The 22725-nt window shown below is 38.6% G+C and overlaps 1 protein-coding gene across 3 annotated transcripts; it reads left to right on the forward strand.

Moving 5' to 3' along the window:
- On the forward strand, window positions 649–18823 carry BIRC3 (baculoviral IAP repeat containing 3). 3 transcript variants are annotated; one of them, XM_018059891.1, is made up of 9 exons: window positions 649–754; window positions 3802–6997; window positions 7106–7205; window positions 8827–8905; window positions 10790–10838; window positions 12385–12627; window positions 17465–17719; window positions 17987–18028; window positions 18142–18823. In XM_018059891.1, exons 2-9 carry the CDS (start codon window positions 6145–6147, stop codon window positions 18333–18335), a joined length of 1815 nt encoding a protein of 604 aa, XP_017915380.1. In that variant the 5' UTR covers window positions 649–754; window positions 3802–6144; the 3' UTR covers window positions 18336–18823. The 3 variants fall into 3 exon arrangements, with proteins under 3 accessions (XP_017915380.1, XP_017915382.1, XP_017915381.1); XM_018059893.1 differs by lacking the exon at window positions 649–754 and adding an exon at window positions 813–1048; XM_018059892.1 differs by lacking the exon at window positions 649–754 and adding an exon at window positions 813–1021.

Here is a 22725-nt window from a genome sequence, read left to right on the forward strand (position 1 = left end):
AGACATCTCCCCTGTGAAACTGAAGCCTACAAAGAGGAATTTGTTTTACAGCCAACTCCACCCTAGTTATAAATATAACCAATCAACCAGAAAAAACAATTTTTTTCCCCACTAAACTAATATGGTAACCTTTTTCTCAGACTAAAAATAAATTGAAAAGGAGAATCTTGTGATTTTTTTTTTAACAAAACCCCTACATTTCCACTTATGCTTTACAATTAGAACAAAAAGTAAAAATAAATCAGAAAGCTTGCACAAAGTTTAATATTTTATTACGTGGGGAGATGCACCTTTTCCAGTCAGGCTGACCAATGATCATCTTGTCCCCTCACAGATTATGAAGATTTCCTCTGACCCACGAACAATGAAGTAAAGGTATTTCAGTAAATGCCACGTAGATCCGCCCCGGTTAAGAAACAGTCACGCTTTCTGGGTCATGGAAATCCCCGAGTGGGTCTGCCAGGCCACTGATTAAGGGGAAGTGTGTGTGGTTATTACCGCTGGAGTTCCCCTAAGACTTCAGAGGAAAGCACCAGCTCACAAGCAAACCGCTGGGAGGAGTGCGGGACGCGGGGAGCGAGGAGTGGGTGGGGAAGGGGCGGGGCGGGGTGGGGGTGGGGAAGACGGTTAAAAGGCCGCGGCAGCCTCCGGCCCGCCCCGAACGGCGGGGGCGACGGGTGGCGCCTGCCAGGTCTCGGCAGGCACATTTCTGGCGCGCACGGCGCCGGGCCGCAGGCCGGCGACCAGGACTGCGGTGAGTGAGCGTGCGCGTGCGCGCGACCCCCGGGGACGCTGCGCGGGCGGGGGCCGCCTCTGTGGCTCTTCCCGGGTCTCGCGAGCCGGCGCGGGAACAGAGTGCGAGCGGGGCGGCCCTGACTGGCGCGGCCGCGCTCCTTAGGCCGGTCTCCTCAGGCAGGTCCCCGCCTCCGCCTCCGCCGCCCAGACTTGCCCTTCAGCTCTAGGGGCCGCCGGCTCCGGCCCTGCTTCGCCGACACTCGCTTTCCTTCCGCCTTCCTGCCAGGTGTGCAGTTCCTGTTTTCCTTTTGCCGTGAGTCAGTGGACGGGGCGGGGGGGGTGTTTGACAGTTGGTTTAATGGATGGCCGAAAGGTATCACTGCAGGAGGACATGGCGACCCACTCCCGAGTTCTCAGCTGGAGAATCCCTTGGACAGAGGAGCCTGGCGGGCCGCAGCCCATGGGGTCGCACAGAGCCGACTGGACTGAGCGACTAAGCCCAAGAGGTATCACTGGCCTCAGCCGGTGCCAGATGGCTTGGCCTTAGTAAGGACTTAGAGTCGTTCATGGAGAAGGCAATGGCACCCCACTCCAGTACTCTTGTCTGGAAAATCCCATGGATGGAGGAGCCTGGTGGGCTGCAGTCCATGGGATCGCGAAGAGTCGGACGCGACCGAGCGACTCCCTTTCACTTTTCACTTTCATGCATTGGAGAAGGAAATGGCAACCCACTCCAGTGTTCTTGCCTGGAGAGTCCCAGGGACGGGGGAGCCTGGTGGGCTGCCGTCTGTGGGGTCGCACAGAGTCGGACACGACTGAAGTGACTTAGCAGCAGCAGAGTCTTTCGTTAATGAACAGATGGAAGAGTGTTCCCAAGTGGTGGCGGAAAGAAATTTTTGGTGTTTTCCTGATAATAGGCCTGGAAATCCTGTAGTGCTCTTAATCTAGTTATTAAAGTGCTGGAGATATTTACCTGATGCTAAAGGAAATGGCACCCCACTCCAGTATTCTTGCCTGGAGAATCCTGTGGACAGAGGAGCCTGGTGGGCTGCTGTCCATGGGGTCACACAGAGTCGGACACGACTGAAGCGGCTTAGCAAACTAAGAGTAATATTAACTTTGTCATTATTTTTTGCCAACATTAGGTGTTTCTAAGACCTAGTCTACTCAAAGGCTCTCTCAAAAGACTTCGTATGTGTCTTTCAGGTTTTTCACAGTCCTAGGGAGCAGTTGCCATATTTATCTCCACTGACAATGAGAAAACTCTGGGCTCAGGGAGGTTTACTTGCCCAAGGTCACACCTCTGGTACGGGGACACTGATGAGTATTGGAAACCCAAGATGTCTGACTCCAAAGCCTGTACTAAACCATCACTTAGCAGACTTTGTAGTTATTAATGTAAAATTGATGTCCTTAATACCATGCGAATGAGGGTGCTGCGGTCCTTGAGGGGCTCAGTCAAGTTTGCTGACATTGACTTCTCAACAGAAACTCTTAGTGTCTTCATTGTTTGCCAGATGGGATGGATGTGGGGCTAGGAGGATTGATACAGAGCTGCTGCACAGTTCCGTGAAGGAGACTGCAGACTAGGGGGTGATGATTTAGTTGCTAAGTCCTGTCCAACTCTTGCGACCCCATGGACTGTAACCTGGCAGGGTCTTCTATCCATGGGATTCTCCAGGCAAGAATACTGGAATGGGTTGCCATTTCTTTCTCCAGGGGATCTTCCTGACCCAGGAATGGAACCCGGGTCTCCTGCATTGCAAGCTGATTCTTTACAGACTGAGCTAGAGACAAAAGGCACACTTAACGTCCAGTATCAGAGACTTGGATGTGCTAAGTGTCCAAGAGGAAGACATATCCAATATCCCTGGCATCAGGGAGGTTGCCCACTAGAAGTGAAGAGTGAGAAGAGGCATGATTGGGGATGAGCCAATCTGAGAAGTAACCACTAGAAAGGAAAGAGGAATTCCGAGAGAGAAGCCAAGGAACTAGAACATTTGTTAGAGGAAGTGGGCCCCAGTGGCAGGTGTGAAAAATTCCACTGGTTTTGGGAAAGAAGCCATTGGTGTTACTCATATTGAGAGTGGTTTTCCCCAGGCATAGAAACCACTACCAAAAAAGGAAGAAGGGGGAGGGATAAATTAGCAAGATAGGATTGACATATACACACTACTCTCTCTGTATATATAAAATCAACAAGGGCCTCCTGTATAGCACAGGAAACTACTCATTTGTAATAAACTATAAAGGAAAAGAATCTCTGTATCAGAGTGCCAAATGGGAGAGCATGAACCCTCCCAAAAGGGTGCAGCCATGGCTTAGCACTAGCTTATTGTTGCCATCCAGAAATATATGCCTGGCACAGTGAGATCTTTGGATATTTTTATGAGAGCATTGGGATCTAGAATGTCATGGGAAATCTTTTACTTTTTTTTTTGGCCCCTCCACGTAACATGGAGGATCTTAATTCCCTGTCCAGGGACTGAACCCTTGCCCCATTTAGTGGAAGTGTGGAGTCTTGACCACTGGGGAAGTCTGGAAATCTCTTACTTACAAAAAGTGTTGGTAATTAACTAAAACATTGAAAAAATACAGTGATATTTTTCCAGGAAAAATCTTACTTGGAAGGCTGGTGGAATTCAAATGAGGCATACAGATTAATTAATAGCACTGTTTCAGTGTTAATTTCCTGGTTTCTGTAGTTGTACTATGGTTTTATAAGATGCTAATTTGGAGGAAGTTGAGTGCAGGATATGTGAAAACTCTTTATGTTTACGAATTTTCTCTCTTTATAAGTTAATTTCAAAGTAAAAAGTTAATGAAATGCTGGAGTCTAATTCTGTGCAAGCCAGCCATAATACCTCTGCTGGCCACCAATCTGAGGCCTCTGGTTTTCGTCTGGGATTTTTTGGCCTCTACAGTGGCTAGCACACCAACTTGTATATGGTAGACATTCAGTAAATACTATTACTCTGCTTTGGAAAAAATGTTTACAAAGTGATCATGGTGTAACATCTATGAATTATTTGACTTTTAAAACTGTCTTTTTTTTTTTTTAAACAGGTTTTACAAAAGAGAGGAACTGTTCTTCTAGATTTTTTTTTTTCAGTTTTTTCTATAAATCAAAACATCTGAAAATGGAGGCCTAAAACTCTTAAAAGGGACTTAGTCTGATCTGAGGGAGGTAGTTTTGTGCATGAATAAACAAAGTAGATAACTGGACTTTTTATATACAAAGAATGTTAATTTAAAAAATATAATCTAGTTATAAGAGGTATAATTACACAGTAATAATAGGTTTGATTCTGAATTTGACTTGTGAATATAAAGAAATGATTGTAGTCGAGACAAATTGTTGAAGTACTTTTTTTCAGAGTTGGCCAGGCAGTTTCGTACTGGCTGCTGTGTAGAATAGAAAAACTTGTACCTGTGTTTGGTAAAGATTTAAAAATGAATGACGGTTATCTAGAACAAAGAATTAATATTCAGCCTTCTGCTAAGTTAGAGAAATATGCATATAAAACCTTTGGCATGTTAAAAGATTTCTTCAGTGACAAAGAAATGTCAAAACCAAAACTTTTTGATAGGTACAACAAAATAAGAGTAAGTATGAAAGATAAACGTGATGATTGGTAAATAAATTAACCATTTCTAAGCCTATTGATATTTTGAAAGTCAAAAATTTAGTTTGTTCAAATGGGTTGTTATCTCTGAGAATAATTAGAATGAGAGTGATGGGTGGATGGTTACTTTTGGTAAATGAACAAACTTCAGAAAGAAACACAGAGATAGTGGTAACACCACACAGAGACAGTAATAACACCAAGAGTTTTATATTTTAAAATAACACAATATTACACATTTTATAACAATGTGTAAAATTATTGACTAATGAAAGGAATACTGAAGTTAAACAGAATAATTCACCTTTGAGGGAAATAATCACTGCTATTTCTGATGCCACCTGGAAAGAAAGCATTGAAGTCTGCAGTAAAAAGCCTCAATATATATGAGACCCAGGAAACATGCTTGCAAATCACTTCTAGAAGAACCATGATGACTTGTTTACTGGTTATTACTGATACTACTGATGTAGTCCTGCCTACTGGTAGCTAGTTTTAATTGAGAAATTCTGAATTTTGAGGTCTCTGTTGTTCAAAAGAAGTGGATTGTGACAAAGTAAATTTATTATGTTTTGTCAAGATAAATTCTGGCTCAAGGTATGCTATCTGTGAAATAGTTTCTGACCAAAACCAAATTTTTTTAATCCATCTGTTTTTTGTTTGTTTGTTTAAAATTTATTATCCATCTTAGCTTGGAGACTCAGCACTCTGACTTTTGACTGTTTTTAAAAATAAATTCATAATCAGGAGATTTGATGTTGGCTTTCAACAGCATGCAGCTGAGCCTAAGAGATCAAATGAGCAAATATACTCATCTCTGATAGTTTATTTGAAATGGAATGTTTAATTTGCTAAGATCTAGAGGCATCACTATGACTTAGCAGTCAGGTACCTATCTATGGAAGTAATTAAATCTTGAAACCACGTCTTAAGATCTGTGAGCCAGTTCTGTTACTACTTAAGTTCTTCATCTGGAAGAAAATTTTGGATTGTTTTCTTCTCCCTATTAAAATGGTTGTAGGAAGAAAAATTAATTAATTTGAGCAAGATTTAGGATATACTATATTTCACTGAATATAAGATGTCATCATTTGTAAAGCATGCCATTGTTTTATGTACCTCCTAGAAATAAAAATCCTGTTAATTAAAATGTGATATGCCATTGATTGTAAGATACCTCTCCATAATAGAGATATTGAAACATGCGCCTTAGAATCAGTGAAATATAATAATCCATTCTTAGGTAGGTTTTACACTTTCTTTCCCTTGGCTCCAAAATTTCACAATTTAAAAAAAGCAGAATAAGTATAGTTTGAATATTTTTGTGTATATGGGACACTTAACGCAGCATAGCTTTCTGCCAGAACAAACTATGTGAGACATTTTATCTTCAGGCTGACTTGAATGTCACTGAAGCATACTAGTGGAGAGGGTGACCTTCCTGTGGAGACACCTGACACAAAATGGCATCTTGATGACCTAATGCATTGTACATTTTTATGAAGGTTTTAATTTTCATCACAAGGTACTGTGTAGCATCATGTTTACATTGTATATATCAAGAGTATGCAGAGGTGCAAGTTGTACATAATTGTCCCTTAAAATGTATCAGTATAGGATATAGAATCTTGCCATGCTGTAATCCTAAATTCATAGAAGAAAAAAAAAGATTTCCCGTTCTAAGTGTTCAGCCTAGTACTAAAATGACTAAAAATCAAAAGTCATGCACAAAACTACCTCCCCAGAGAAAGACTAGTCCCTTTTCCTCCCCATCCATTTCATTATGAACATAGTAGAAAATAGTGTATTCTTATCAAATTTGATGAAGAGTGCCAACATGTTTGAACTGAAGTATGACTTTTCATGTGAGCTCTACCGAATGTCAACATATTCAGCTTTCCCTGCCGGTGTTCCTGTCTCAGAAAGGAGTCTTGCTCGTGCTGGTTTTTATTACACTGGTGTGAATGACAAGGTCAAATGCTTCTGTTGTGGACTGATGCTGGATAACTGGAAACAAGGAGACAATCCTATTGAGAAGCATAAAAAGTTGTATCCTAGCTGTAGCTTTGTTCAGAATCTAAATTCAATTAACGTTTCAGGAGCTGCTTCTCAGCCTACTTTTCCTTCTTCATTAACAAATTCCACGCATTCACTACTTCCCAGTTTGGAAAACAGTGGCTACTTCAGTGGCTCTTATTCAAGCTTTCCATCAAATCTTTTAAACTCTGGACCAAATCAAGATTTTTCTGCCTTGAGGATAAGTTCCTACCCTTGTGCAATGAATACTGAAAAAGCCAGATTACTTACCTTCCAGATGTGGCCGTTGACTTTTCTGTCACCAACAGACCTGGCAAAAGCAGGCTTTTACTACATAGGACCTGGAGACAGAGTGGCTTGCTTTGCCTGTGGTGGAACATTGAGCAATTGGGAACCGAAGGATGATGCTATGTCAGAACACCTGAGACATTTCCCCCGCTGTCCGTTTTTAGGAAATCAGCTCCAAGGCACTTCAAGGTACACTGCTTCTAATCTGAGCATGCAGACATATGCAGCTCGCATTAAAACGTTCTGCAGCTGGCCCTCTAGTGTTCCAGTTCATCCTGAGCAGCTTGCAAGCGCAGGTTTTTATTATGTGGGTAAGAAGCTTAATCTGATAATTAAAAAAATATTCAACGTGTTTATCTTATACATTTTAGTGGTAAAATTATATGGATTCATAAGTTTTGGTCCAAAATTAATTTTAGGTCACAGTGATGATGTGAAATGCTTTTGCTGTGATGGTGGACTGAGGTGTTGGGAATCTGAAGATGATCCATGGGTGGAACATGCCAAGTGGTTTCCACGGTAATTGTTTTGAGATTTTCTATGCACATGTGTGTAAGATGAGTTTTATGTGTGTAACTTAATCAGCTGTTACTTTAGTCTGCCTTTGTTTCAAAAATACATTTGTGAATAAATTTAGGGAGGCTTACTTAGAAAAATAACTGCTTAAAAAGTTTTGGTGGAAATTTAAGATAAATAGTTCAGGATTTCTTTGTGTGTGTAATTAATATAAATATGTATATATTAAAGTAACATGCTCATTATAAACCCAAGTCACACATTATAGGAAAGTACAGAGAGAAAAAATTTAAATGTCAAGAAATCTCACCACCTAAAGATGACCACAGTTAACCATTTTCATGAACATCCCTCCAGAGACATCTCAAATGTATAAAATTTTATATAAATTAGAAATATGTACTATTTTGAAACTTTTCAGTCAACATTATGTCTTGAACATATTTCCATTTATTCAACACTCAATAATATTAATTACCTATTACCAGGCATTGTTGTATATATTTAATATACTTGGTTGAACAAAATCAAAACTCCTGGTCTCATATGCTAAACTTATAGCAGGACCGATCACACAGTTAATACAAGCTTAATAAATAAGTTATATAGCATGTTGGAATATAATAAGTGCTTTGGATAAAAAGAGAAAAAAAGGTGGATGAAGGAGATCAGAAGTACCAGGCTGATTGCAATATGAAACAGAGTCATCAGGGTAATTATAGATCCATTTCATCTGTTTTGGTCACTGCATAGCATTTTGCTGTCATGTCTTTCGATTATTCCATGCTTCTTTTCATTCCTTTTTAAATTAAAATCAGGTAGCCTTTAATTATATTTTTCATGGTCAACACTCCTAATATTTGTTAATGTTGATTACTAAATGTTTATATTATGTGTTTGTAATACTGGTCTTCCCTTATAGCATCTTTGCACTCCCCAAATATTTCAGATTTCAAAAATTATGAAGATTAAAAAGAATACCTTTAAAAAACATAGACATTTTTAAAAAGTGCTGCTAGCTTTCTATTGTGGTAATTTTGTGAGTATATAAAGAACTGATAATTTTGCTTTGAATTTTGTTCTTAAATTTGACAGTGGATATATATTATCTAGGAACTGCCAAACTTGTAAATGTCTGACGTACTAGAAAATGTGCTCATCTTCCTAATTCTTTCTCTTTGTGTATTTTCAGCTTTTAAACATCCATCCATCCATACATACATACCTTATGTATGAACAGTATCATTTATTAGGGAACTTTCTACCTTGTCTCCTTGTTGTTAGTGTTCCGAGTGTTTTTAGGAATCTTAGAACAGTTAAAGAGAGCAGCTGGGAACTTGGAGTGGAGACAGCCTTGCTTTTCTCAGTAGACTTGAGAGCCTTATGACCTCTGCCTGCCTCAGCCTTGGCTGATTACCAATTACAGCCTTCCTCTTGATGATATCTTGCTTTGGACTGCAGCATCTCTTACCACTTCCTATATGCTAAATGAATAGTCAAGTAGTTATAATTATGCTTATGTTCATTTGAAATATTTACCAGGCTACAAATGGCCAGATTAAAATAACCAGATTTAAATTTGTTTAAATATAAATAACCAGATTTAATTTTGTTTACATTTTAGATGTGAATACTTAATACAGATTAAAGGACAAGAGTTCATTAGTCGAGTTCAAGCCAGTTACCCTCATCTACTTGAACAGGTAAGGGACAGTTTTTTAAAATCATTTGTTCAATTGACTTTCTGATAATTACAGAGAGTAACTTTTAGTGAAAAGACAAGAATCACTTTAAAAATATACTTTCTTTTTTCAACACCCAGCATGATCTTAGAGAGTGCTCAGTTCAGTTCAGTTGCTCAGTCGTGTCCAACTCTTTGCGACCTCATGAACCACAGCATACCAGGCCTCCCAGTCCATCACCAACTCCCGGAGTTTACCCAAACCCATGTCCACTGAGTCGGTGATGCCATCCAACCATCTCATCCTCTGTTGTCCCCTTCTCCTCCTGCCCTCAATCTTTCCCAGATCAGGGTCTTTTCAAATGAGTCAGCTCTTTGCATCAGGTGGCCAAAGCATTGGAGTTTCAGCTTCAACATCAGTCCTTCCAATGAACACCCAGGACTGATCTCCTTTAGGATGGACTGGTTGGATATCCTTGCAGTCCAGGGAACTCTCAAGAGTCTTCTCCAGCACCACAGTTCAAAAGCATCAATTCTGCGATGCTCAGCTTTCTTTATAGTCCAACTCTCACATCCATACATGACTACTGGAAAAACCATAGCCTTGACTAGACTGACCTTTGTTGACAAAGTGATGTCTTTGCTTTTTAATATGCTGTCTAGGTTGGTCATAACTTTCCTTCCAAGGAGTAAGCGTCTTTTAATTTCATGACTGCAATCACCATCTGCAGTGATTTTGGAGCCCAGAAAAATAAAGTCTGTCACTATTTCCACTGTTTCACCATCTATTTGCCATGAAGTGATGGGACCAGATGCCATAATCTTAGTTTTCTGAATGTTGAGCTTTAACTCAACTTTTTCACTCTCCTCTTTCACTTTCATCTTCAGTTCTTATTCACTTTCTGCCATAAGGGTGGTGTCATCTGCATATCTGAGGTTATTGATATTTCTCCTGGCAATCTTGATTCCAGCTTGTGCTTCCTCCAGCTCAGCGCTTCTCATGTTGTACTCTGCATATAAGTTAAATAAGCAGGGTGACAATATGCAGACTTGACGTACTCCTTTCCCAATTTGGAACCAGTCTGTTGTTCTGTGTCCAGTTCTAACTGTTGCTTCCTGACCTGCATACACATTTCTCAAGAGGCAGGCCAGGTGGTCTGATATTCCCATCTCCTTCAGAATTTTCCACAGTTTATTGTGATCCACACAGTCAAAGGCTTTGGCATAGTCAATAAATAGTAGAGAGTGCTATTCTTTGGATAATAGCAGATGCAAAATTAGAAACCTTCTGAAAAATAATATTTAAGTTATGTTTCTGAATATTACTCTATAATAAAGTTGTAATAAATTGAACTACTTGAGGAAAACAATTGACTAGGTAGTAGCAGTTAAGTTATACTCTATGTCACCATGATGATGAGCTATACTGTATAAATTTTTCTTAAAAGGATTTGAGGAAGATAATTGTATTGCTCTTTCCAATCTTCCCAGAAAAGCAAATAAGAACTTATAGAACAGCTTGAGGGTCAAACACTTCCTAGCCATGGTCAATGGAATTAATGTTAGATCCAGCTTATCCCAAAGAAACACCCGGAAAATGGAAGATCCTTGGGATAATAGGTAAACAATGATTGTCTTATAGATCACTGAAAAGGTATAACCCTTTTTGTGCCTTAATGAAAATGAGTTTTATTTGTTAATACATACACACATGTGAAGAAAGTCTTACTAGTTTATGGCCTACAGAATTGCTGTTGAATGTAAATAAAATTCTACTTTTGACATAAAAGACCATGTTGCCAATAAACAAGTCAGTTTGCAATAAATTGAACAGGTCTCTTGATTAATTTTTATTGCAGTGAATAAGATAAAATTTACATTTTAATTTATGTACATTTTTTTGTAGCTGTTATCTACTTCAAACAATCCAGAAGATGAAAATGCAGAGTCACCAAGTATGTATACTAATAATTGCTACATTTAAATATTAGAATCATTTGCTACTGTTACGATTGAAAGCTGATAATTACATAATATACATTTATGTTATTATTTATAATTTACAATGAATTTTTAGATACACTTGATATTTTTCAAACCTTAGTGCATATCATAATTGCCTGAGGAACTCCAAAAAATATAGATTTCTAGTCTCACTTTAACCCTACTGAACTGAATCATAGTATCTAAAAGTGGGGCTTGACTGTCTCTAGTTTTAACAAACTGCATACATCCAGTTTTCAGACCAGTGTGGGAACAGATGCGCTATGACATTAGATTGCATACATATTATTTCTATGAAATGGAGAGAGTAGAAAATAATATTCCCATTTTTTTCAGTAAGGACTTGGAGGCTCAGAGAGGTTAAGTAACCTATCACCTTAACCTAAAAGGTGATAGAGCCAATATTTGAATAAGCCCTTCTCCATTATCTAGTGTTAAATTCAATAAATATTTGTTGTGCTTCTGCTATTCTGAGAAACAAAGAACAGAATAAATGTAACACCTGTTCTCATGAGCTGCTAGTCTAAAAGATACAGGAAAATGCGCAGATAGGATAATGGTGCAGAAAATAAAGTGGGCTCGGAGAGCACATATGGGACATTAGCCCAGACTTGGAGAATCAGAAAAGCCTTTCCAGAAGAAGTATTGTCTTAGCACAGAAGCAAACAGAAGAGTAAAAGTTAACCAAATAACAAATGGAAGAAAAGAATATTCTCGGCAGAGAGAACAGCACGTGAAAGACATAAGTGACAAAGGAGAACAGGCATATTAGAAGAACTGAACAAACTTTTGTATGGATAGAAGTAGGATTTGTGAACAGGTGAATCAATGAAGCAGGCTGGCTTAACAGTAGTCAGCACAATAGGCAGAATTTGAACCAGCAGCTGTCAGTTTGTGACTTCTGGGGTGGAAGACAATTGAGTAAGTGGCAAGTAGTGAGACTGAAGGGGTTAGGGTCCAGATTGCGTAAGATCTTATAAGGCACAATTGAATGTTACCTTAAAGGCAAAGGAATTGATGGAATTTATGGAAATTCAGATTTGTGTTTTTAAAAAGTCATTCTGATTACAATATTGAGAATAAAATAGATAAGAACAGTGTTGTAGAACGCCACTGCAGTAATAGAGATGAGTGATGACAATTGGCCTATTTCAAAATTATATAAAACATATTTAATTTAGAAAGCTCATTTATTCATTCAACTTGGGGAAAAAGGAATCTCAATGCTGGTTGGGATGATCCACCAGCACCAACATTCTATTTCGTTCTCCCACTTATAGTTGTGCTAGATAAGGCATATTTTGCATCTGAATACAACTTTCCGTGTTCCTATTTTAGTGACTGAACATGTATATCATTATTTTAAATTTACGAAAGGTAGTACAAAAATAGTACCTGCATATTTCCTGGGCCTTATATTTTTGATATTGTAATAAATCACAATTTAGAAAATATACAGACTCTCTCATAATGTGTTAAATTCATTATTTCATATAGTTATTCATTTTGGACCTGGAGAAAACCATTCAGAAGATTCAGTCATGATGAATACACCTGTGGTTAACGCTGCTTTGGAAATGGGCTTTAGTAGAAGGCTGGTAAAGCAGACAGTTCAGAGTAAAATCCTAATGACTGGGGAGAATTATAAAACCATCAGTGATCTTGTATTAGATTTACTTAATGCGGAAGATGAAATAAGGGAAGAGGAGAAAGAAAGAGCAACTGAGGAAAGAGAATCAGGTACACATATTTATTTACAGTTTTTATTTCCATAAGGATGCCACTGTATATGTTATTGAAAATATACTCATTAATCCAATTGGATTTTGTGTTCAGTCTTCTATGTTTGAATTCTGAAAACTTTCTTCACAGTAAACTATATTTGGTTGCTTATTAGTAAATTGAAATTGTATATATTGAGTGAAAGCAAATTTTCCTGCCTTTGCTTAATTTCTATTTTTACTCTGAATAATTGATTGTGTATATAATTATTCATGGCACATTAAAAAGAATGTTTTGTTTTTTAAAAAATTTTTGGCTGCACTGGGTCTTCCTTGCTGCACGTGGGCTTTCTCTAGTTGTGGTGCCCGGCTTCTCGTTGCAATGCCTTCTCCAATTGTGGAGCACGGACTCTGGCACTCGAGCTTCAGCAGTTGCAGCTCTCAAGCTTTAGAGCGCATGCTTAGTTGTTGCGGTGTACAGGGTTAATTGCTTCTTGGTATGTTCAGTCTTCCCAGACCAGGGATTGAACCAGTGTCCTCTGCATTGCAAGATGGATTCTTAACCACTGGACCACCAGGGAAGCCCACGGCACATTTTTTATCTCGGACTAGTTACTCTGTCCTCTTCACTGTAAATTGGGGTGGGATCAGGGACAACTATTAATAGTAGCATAACAGTGTTTCTCAACCTGTGACTGTAAAGTAATATGCAAGTTATCATTAAGTTTCCTATTTGCCCACACAAGATCTGAGTTCCCCTTTGAAGTGTCTTTCTGTTATTTAAAAGAGTGCTGGAATACTGTTTCACATTCTCTCAAGACAAGTTGCCTGTGACCTTCCATGCTAGCCATGTCTTCTTGTTAGCTCTGCTCTGTTGCTCTTCAAAAAACTCTCTCCTCTCAGCATGTTCATTCTCATCTGGTTGCTCTGCTTCCATCATCACTTTGGCCTGGACAGAGAAATGTTGATCCCTCCTTGGCCACTCTTTCTCAAGCATGGACCAGATCCAAGAGTCTTTTCAACACAGCTGAAAACAGAATACAACTCTTAAGCTCTTACCGAAGATTTAGGGATCATGGAAGGACATTATATCACACATGGCAGTTGATAGCTATAACTGTATGTGTGCTCTTTTGGTGCCCCTAAACCCATCCTCATGAATCTCTCTGCCTAGCTCCTGATTGATCTCTGTGTAGCTCTGACCAGTTTACACAAATGACTAGGAAAGTCCCAAGCAAGGCTCAGTTCAGTTCATTCAGTCACTCAGTCATGTCTGATTCTTTGTGACCCCATGGACTGCAGCATGCCAGGCTTCCCTGTCCATCACCAACTTCCAGAGCTTACTCAAACTCAATTCCATTGAGTCAGTGATGCCATCCACCCATCTCTTCCTCTGTCGTCCCCTTCTCCCACCTTCAATCTTTCCCAGCATCAGGGTCCTTTCAAATGAGTCCTTCGCATCAGGTGGCCAAAGGATTGGAGTTTCAGCTTCAGCATCAGTCCTTCCAATGAATATTCAGGACTGATTTCCTTTAGGATGGACTCGTTGGATCTCCCTGCTGTCCAAGGGATTCTCAAGAGTCTTCTCCAACACCACAGTTCAAAAGCATCAATTCTTCGGTGCTCAGCTTTCTTTATAATCCAACTCTCACATCCATACATGACGACTGGAAAAACCCTAGGTTTGACTAGACGGACCTTTGTTGGCAAAGTAATGTCAGCTTTTTAATATGCTGGCTAGGTTGGTCATAGCTTTTCTTCCAAGGAGCAAGTGTCTTTTAATTTCATGGCTGCAATCACCATCTGCAGTGATTTTAGAGCCCCCCAAAATCAAGTCTGTCACTGTTTCTATTGTTTCCCCATCTATTTGCCATGAAGTGATGGGACCAGATGTCATGATCTTAGTTTTCTGAATGTTGAGCTTTAAGCTAACTTTTTCACTCTCCTCTTTCACTTTCATCAAGAGGCTTTTGAGTTCCTCTTCACTTTCTGCCATAAGGGTGGTGTCATCTGCATATCTGAGGTTATTGATATTTCTCCTGGCAATCTTGATTCCAGCTTGTGCTTCCTCCAGCCCAGCATTTCTCATGACGTACTCTGCATATAAGTTAAATAAGCAGGGTGACAATATACAGCCTTGATGTACTCCTTTCCCAGTTTGGATCCAGTCTGTTGTTCATGTCCAGTTCTAACTGTTGCTTCTTGACCTGTGTACAGATTTGTCAGGAGTCCCACAAATACCCACAAAGCCCAGAATGAGAAAGGTTTGCACCCCTGCCCTGGTTCATGGCCCTCTGAGACCTCTTTCCTCCCAGGATAGTTGACTGTGAGATTGTCCACTCCATTCCTGGGTAAATCTACCCCTGGCCAACCCAGACAGACATACCATGCTGTATCATGGTGATATAGCATCCTCTGTTTACCAAAGTGTGACTTACTTATTCAGTTGTACATGTCACCAGTACAGCAGTAGTATAGTCCAGGTTTGCCCAGCCTTGCCAAATTCTTCCTGTAGTTGTCACATTCTTACCACTGGTTGTCAGTGAACAACTGCTCAAAGAAGAGAACACTCATCTCCACAACTGTTTAAAAACTCTATGAAGTCTAAAGCCATCCAGCTATAAAATGCTTATTTTTCTTAAAAAAAAATCAACAATTTCCAGAGATAACTCCAAGTCAACAAACGGTATAACTTTCATGTGTCTGCACAGCCTGTGCCCAAGAAATATTTTTTAAATGACAGTGAAAATTCTTACATTTGTGTTACTAATTAATTTCTAGTTTCCGAGAATGGTACGTGGGTGATTTCTTTACAAATGTGCACTTAAAGAGGCAACTTAGGATATTTTTTTCCAGAATAAAAGAATAAAAGGTATATTCAAGTTTTTACTTTCTTATAAGCTATAATATAGCCTATGACTTTGAAGTGAGACCATTTTCCTCAGTCAGTAGCAGTCTTATTCTGGAAATCTTAAGAATTTCAGAGAACTTATTAGTTTAAGTAAAATATAATTAGATAAATAAAAAACTTTAAAATGAATATAATTCAATATAAAATTATATTTTAATTTTCTAATATATCACTACTTCTTAATAATAAATTACTTAACAATATAGTAAATTCTGATTCTTCCATCCCTCTGCTGTAATCTACTTCAAATTTCTTTGTTCCAACTGCTCTTTAAATTGCTGAGCCTTGATTGTTCATTTGTTCAGCAGGTATGTGTGGAACATTGACTTTTTACCCAGACACGGTTCTGTTCGTTTTCTCATTTATTTTCAGAGCTTCAGTCCTCTTCAAAATGTGTATCTTGAGCCTGGACCATCTGACTAGGCACTAGTTAAACGATGTTCCTTGTTAAATGGTTTTATTTACGTGTCCTATTTGATAGAGTCAGAATTTCTAAAATCTATCAATCATCTCCAGTCAAATAATCCTTCTTTAGACAACTCAATTTCTCTTTTTATTTTATAGTAAAGCTTAATGGATCATGGTAAAACTATATGATAGTTAATTAACGAACCTGGATTCATAAGTCATATTCCATAAAGATAATGCAATTGCAGAGTTTCAAGTATAAAATATTTTACTAGTAGATACAAAATCTAGATTTTTAAGGAGAATATAGTGATCCTATAGCACAGGAAGGTTTGACAAGTAGGATTTCTTTTTCAAAATGTTGTTAGTGCCTTTTCCCCATTGTTATAAAATATTGAGCTAATGATTGATACCATGTATAATTTGGGGAAATAATAATTAAATGGAATTTTAAGTTTTATGGGTGACTGATAATTTAAGAAACAAATCTGTCATTTTAATTCTCTTGATTTTGCCTTTCCCACTTGGACTAGATTGGATTGAAATTTCAATTTCATTTGGCTCTAAGGTTTATTTAGGTTAAAGATTAGCAGTATTGCAGAATTGTTGAAAGCAGAGATTATGACACCAAGTTGCCTAGTTTTATATACTCTAGCAATTTATTTACCTCATTGTGCCTCTGTTTTCTTATCCACTAAATAAGGACATTGCTGCTGTTGCTGCTAAGTCGCTTCAGTCGTGTCTGACTCTGTGCGACCCCATAGTCGGCAGCCCACCAGGCTCCCCCGTCCCTGGGATTCTCCAGGCAAGAACACTGGAGTGGGTTGCCATTTCTTCTCCAATGCATGAAAGTGAAAAGTGAAAGTGAAGTCGCTCAGTCGTGTCCAACTCTTAGCGACCCCATGGACTGCAGCCTACCAGGCTCCTCTGTCCATGGGATTTTCCAGGCAAGAGTACTGGAGTGGGGTGCCACTGCCTTCTCCAATAAGGACACTAGTGAAAGTGAAAGTCGCTCAGTCATGTCCGACTCTTTGCAGCTCCATGGAAATTCCATACAGTCCGTGGAATTCTTCAGACCAGAATACTGGAGTGGGTGTCCATTCCCTTCTCCAGGGGATCTTCCCAAGCCAGGGATCGAATACAGGTCTCCTGCATTGCAAACGGATTCTTTACTAGCTGAGCCACAAGAGAAGCCCAAGAATACTGGAGTGGGTATTATCCCTTCTCCAGCAGATCTTCCCGACCCAGGAATCAAACCAGGGTCTCCTGCATTGCAGGCAGATTCTTTACTGACTGAGCTGGGCTGTTGTAAAGATGAAATGAGTTAATACATATGAAGTGCCTACCACAGTGCTCAGCATTAGTTCTTATTATAAATAGAGTTATTTTCTACTTTGGTACTGCCAAGCTAGCAATCAGCTTCTGTGCTAACTGATACTGAATTATGGTTGTTTTCATTCAGTTATATGTGTATATGTGGAAGGAAGTTTGCGGGCAGAGTTTGAATGTGATTATGTTTGTGTTCTTTTCTATAAAGATGACCTGTCATTAATCCGGAAGAATAGAATGGCACTTTTTCAACATTTGACTTGTGTGCTTCCAATTCTGGATAGTCTCCTAACTGCCAGGGTGATTAGTGAACAAGACCATGATGTTATTAAACAGAAAACACAAACATCTTTACAAGCAAGAGACCTGATTGATACTATTTTAGTGAAAGGAAATTTTGCAGCCACCGTATTCAAAAACTCTCTACAAGAAATTGATCCCATGTTATACAAGCGTTTATTTGGTGAGTGCTGAAAAATTACTTTTGAAACTTTCTAGGTCAATTGAAAATATGCTCGTATTAATAATTTGTGATTACGAAAATAATTTAACCTAATTTGTAAGCTAGTAATTGTACAAAAAGATAGAAGGCTTTCATTGCCTTGACATTTTGAAAATTATTTATAGTGTTTGGGCAGAGTCCAAACTGTTAGTTTAAAAATACATATTCTGTGACTAAATATTGTTAACCTTATTTGTAATAGTAATGCTTTTGCTTTTGCTCCCTTAGTGCAACAAGACATAAAATACATTCCTACAGAAAATGTTTCAGGTAAAATATTAATAATTTAAACCAGAAGAAAACATTGTTTTTTATTTTCTTGGCTTTTCATTGGAGGAGAAGCAGCAAATTGCCTTTTATTAATACTTTTTCTCTCTTCTTAGATTTACCAATAGAAGAACAATTGAGGAGACTACAAGAAGAAAGAACATGTAAAGTGTGTATGGACAAAGAAGTGTCCATAGTGTTTATTCCTTGTGGTCATCTGGTAGTTTGCAAAGACTGTGCCCCTTCTCTAAGAAAATGCCCTATTTGTAGAGGTACAATCAAGGGTACAGTTCGTACATTTCTTTCATGAAGAAGATCTAAAATTCTGTCTAAACTTAGACTAGAATTAATGGATGAAATGTATTATAATTTTAACTTTGATAGTGTTTTGGTTTCTTTAAGATTTTTTTATTTATCTGCAACTCAGAAGATTTTGTTTTATATAAATATATTTATATAAATATATCTCTAAAATATGAACACGAATATTTTATATAGCAGGGAATGATGGACTTTTGTTTTTATGAACAAAATATAAGGATAGCACTATAAGCACAATACTAAATTAAAATTTCAGCATTATTGAAATTGTAAGTGATGTAAAATTTAAGCTTTTGAACTGACCTTTCCGAATTTTACATATTTTTGAGTTGTATTAAGGATCAGGAACACAGATTCCTTTGCTTTTTCCGTCAATGTCCTATACATAGAAGGTCTTGATATTTGTTGAATGACTTTTTTAGGAATGTTTTTGTAAAGAATTCTATGAGGAACATTTTAATAAAGCAATCAAAATTACTGTTGTTCTTGATACCTTCATTTCTATGATATCAGATAGTGTACTGACTCCCATGCTCCTTCCGTACCTCTCTAAGACCTTTTGAATGTTGAACTCTGCTTTAGATCCCTTTCTGTAAGATGCTTCTTCATTTATACTTGTAGAGCACAACAGTCAACCACAGCTGGCTTTAATCTATAGGATTTTATAGGATGTCTGAGTTAAAATCAAATATCCTCCCATTAGATTTGTTTATTCATTTGTCTGTTGATTTATTCAGGAAGTCTCATGCCTGTCCTGCTATCGGGAAAGGCCCCTAGTTTTATTCTCACCACTTTGGTATTAATTCTGGGATTTGAAAAGTACCCTGGTTAGCAGTGTTTGGAATGAACAGCTTGTAAGTCAATTTGTTCTGCTCTGCCAGTGCAGAAAGATTTCCTCCTTTGCATTACTTTTTGGTACTCAGCGTGTCCAATTCATAATTCTCTAGCCTTTGTTTCCTATAGAGTTTTTAGGGCTTTAAAACCAGAAGTGAAGCTGTAATTGGGAATAGTCTGGAGAGACAAAAAAAGCCAGTCCTCTAAACTAGTTCTAAATGGCTGCTAGAGTTCCATAGAGAGAAAGCTTAGGAACCAAGTAAGAGAGGAGATTCCATCTCTTCAGGCTGTTGCTGGGCGGCTGCATGTGATGCCACTGATTTTGCCTCTTTGTTCAAATACTTAGTTGGCTAGCCACATGGTAACCACAGTGTCCTGCAGGGGTGCGAGGCTGATTCAGTTGGATTACTGCTTAGATGATTTGTGTTCAGTTGCTCAGTCGTGTGCAGCTCTTTGCGATCCTGTGGACTGCAGCACCGCAGGCTGACCTGTCCTTCACTGTCTCCTGCAGCTTGCTCAAACTCATGTCCACTGAGTTGGTGATGCCATCCAACCATCTCATGCTCCATTGCCCCCTTCTCCTCTTGCCCTCACTCTTTCCCAGCATCAGGGTCTTTTCCAATGAATCGGGTCTTTGCATCAGGTCGCCAAAGTATTGGAGCTTCAGCTTCAGCATCAGTCCTTCCAGTGAACATTCAGAGTTGATTTCCTTTAGGATGGACTGGTTTGATCTTGCAGTCCAAGGGACTCTCAAGAGTCTTCTCCAGCACTACAGTTTGAAAGCATAAAGTCTTCAGCCCTCAGCCTTCTTTATGGTCCAACTCAGTCTTATAAACATTTAGGTAGTATATACCCTTTCTGACAGCAGCTATGTTTACATCTAGTTCTTATTGCATGCTACACTTAGTATTTGAACTTTCCCATATCCACTGTGAAAGTCTTGTTCATTTCTCGTTTTGGTAGTATATGTATAGCTAACATACCCAAATTATTTTGTTATTACCCTGTTAGTCACTGTAGATAATAATAATGGTAGTTTCACTTGCAGACGCCATGTCAGGCATCAAGCATGTTTTTAGGTGCTTGACATTCATTCATTCACTTGATTCCCTCCATCTTCACCCCTCACCCAACCTGGCCTTACAATTCCCATAACTGAGTAGATAATTTAAACCTCAATATACAATATATACTAAGTGTTATAATTCAGAATTTGCAGTGGGCTTAATTTCTTATTTAGATTATGCTCATTAAACTTCCATCCATTCTTTTTATTCATTTCCTTGTATTACTTGATACTATTAGCCTGTAAAATGCCTTTGTGATCATAGGCAATGTTATTCAATCATCTTTACCTTGTTTTGATGGCTTGCATGTGATAGTAGACAGTGTGGATGTTTGCTGTATAAGTTCTAGGCAAAACTATGGGTTGTTTAAGGGATTCACTGTTTTAGAAGCAACACTGGTACCCTTGAAATAGTATTAGTAGGTCAGGATTGCTCATTCTTTTTATTTTTATTTTTTTATTTTTAAAATTTTAAAATCTTTAATTCTTACATGCGTTCCCAAACATGAACCCCCCTCCCACCTCCCTCCCCACAACATCTCTCTGGGTCATCCCCATGCACCAGCCCCAAGCATGCTGCACCCTACGTCAGACATGGACTGGCGATTCAATTCTTACATGACCGTATACATGTTAGAATTCCCATTCTCCCAAATCATCCCACCCTCTCCCTCTCCCTCTGAGTCCAAAAGTCCGTTATACACATCTGTGTCTTTTTTCCTGTCTTGCATACAGGGTCGTCATTGCCATCTTCCTAAATTCCATATATATGTGTTAGTATGTATTGGTGTTTTTCTTTCTGGCTTACTTCACTCTATAATTGGCTCCAGTTTCATCCATCTCATCAGAACTGATTCAAATGAATTCTTTTTAACGGCTGAGTAATACTCCATTGTGTATATGTACCACAGCTTTCTTATCCATTCATCTGCTGATGGACATCTAGGTTGTTTCCATGTCCTGGCTATTATAAACAGTGCTGCGATGAACATTGGGGTACATGTGTCTCTTTCAATTCTGGTTTCCTCAGTGTGTATGCCCAGAAGTGGGATTGCTGGGTCATAAGGTAGTTCTATTTGCAATTTTTTAAGGAATCTCCACACTGTTCTCCATAGTGGCTGTACTAGTTTGCATTCCCACCAACAGTGTAGGAGGGTTCCCTTTTCTCCACACCCTCTCCAGCATTTATTGCTTGCAGATTTTTGGATCGCAGCCATTCCCCACCCTTCTAGTCAGGAAGAGATGGGCAAGGTCCAATTTCCTGAGTATGTACTGTGCAAATACAGTAATAGGTATTTTTTTTTTCCAAGTTGCACAATATACCTGCTCTTCATCAGATTCTCATCTGGCCCTGTACAGTTTTCTGCCACTTTCTTGCTCACTATAGCTCAGCTACTTTGGTTTTCTTCAGTTTCTAAACATGGCAGGCACTTTTGCTTCAGGGTCTTTGACTGGACTGTTCTTTCTTTCATTCACTCTTTCCCTGAAAAATTTCTACTCATTCTTCAAGTCTTTAGCTTAGATGTTACTTCTTCAGAGAGGCCTTCTCTTACTTCTTAGAGCTAAATTATATCCCTTAAACTGTCTCATGACTGAGGAACTGAACTGAACTGAAACTGTCTTTCCAAAGTCCTCTTTTTTTTTTTAATGAAATCACAATTTGTATTTATACATTTATTTGTGTAATGTCATGTTTATTGTAAAAATCTCCATGAGAAAAGGAACCATGTGTTTTGTTTGCCATACATGTGTAGCACCTAACTCAGAGCCTGACATAGAATAGGCCCTTACTGAATGAGTGCATGAATAACTTTCTATGAGCAGGGTTGGGATATGAGGGAATTTCTTCCTCCATAATTACCACTGTTGATAAAGTACTAAGGCATAATCATTGGTGTAGAATCATGGACCAAAATCTGCACTCCTTTAGATATCAAAGGGAAGTTTTAGAGCGTGATCAACTCAGTTAAAAAAAGACTTATGTAGGAGATGGGACTTGCAATTATTTTCTGAGTGATGAAGCAAGGCAATTATTTTCTAGATTTCAAGTTTGGAAAGAGCATTTTAAAAAGGTACAAATATGGACATTAGAATCTTAATAATTGACATGTATTGAACTTGCATGTACTAAGTGTCTGTGGACATTATCTCATTAGAGAATCACTAACTTAAAAACAGTATATAACACAGGGACTTACAGTGCAAGTTTGGGGTTCAAATTATAGCTGAATAATCTTGGACAAGTTAGTTAACACCTCTGTGCCTCTGAGTGCATCTGTGTGGAATGGGGATAATATACCTGTTGCTATATTATCTCATGTCCTGTGATGAGATTAACATCTCATCTCCCATGAGATGTTTCTCATGGGATTGCAGTGAGGATTTAAAGAGCTGATGCTGTAAGATGCCTGGAGTGCTCAACAAATATTAAGTAGATACTGTTCTTGTTTTTTAAAGATGAAAGAACAGTGATTTAGAG

This window comes from Capra hircus, chromosome 15 (assembly GCF_001704415.2).
Source record: "Capra hircus breed San Clemente chromosome 15, ASM170441v1, whole genome shotgun sequence".
In the NCBI taxonomy this organism is placed as follows: Eukaryota; Metazoa; Chordata; class Mammalia; order Artiodactyla; family Bovidae; genus Capra; species Capra hircus.

What these genes read in the sequence shown, in the direction of transcription:
- BIRC3 (XM_018059891.1), top strand. Translation starts at nt 6,145, where the DNA reads ATGAACATAGTAGAAAATAGTGTATTCTTATCAAATTTGATGAAGAGT. An exon ending in CGCAGGTTTTTATTATGTGG is followed by an intron (nt 6,998 to 7,105) that starts GTAAGAAGCTTA and finishes AATTAATTTTAG; the next exon opens with GTCACAGTGATGATGTGAAA. An exon ending in TGAAAATGCAGAGTCACCAA is followed by an intron (nt 10,839 to 12,384) that starts GTATGTATACTA and finishes TATTTCATATAG; the next exon opens with TTATTCATTTTGGACCTGGA.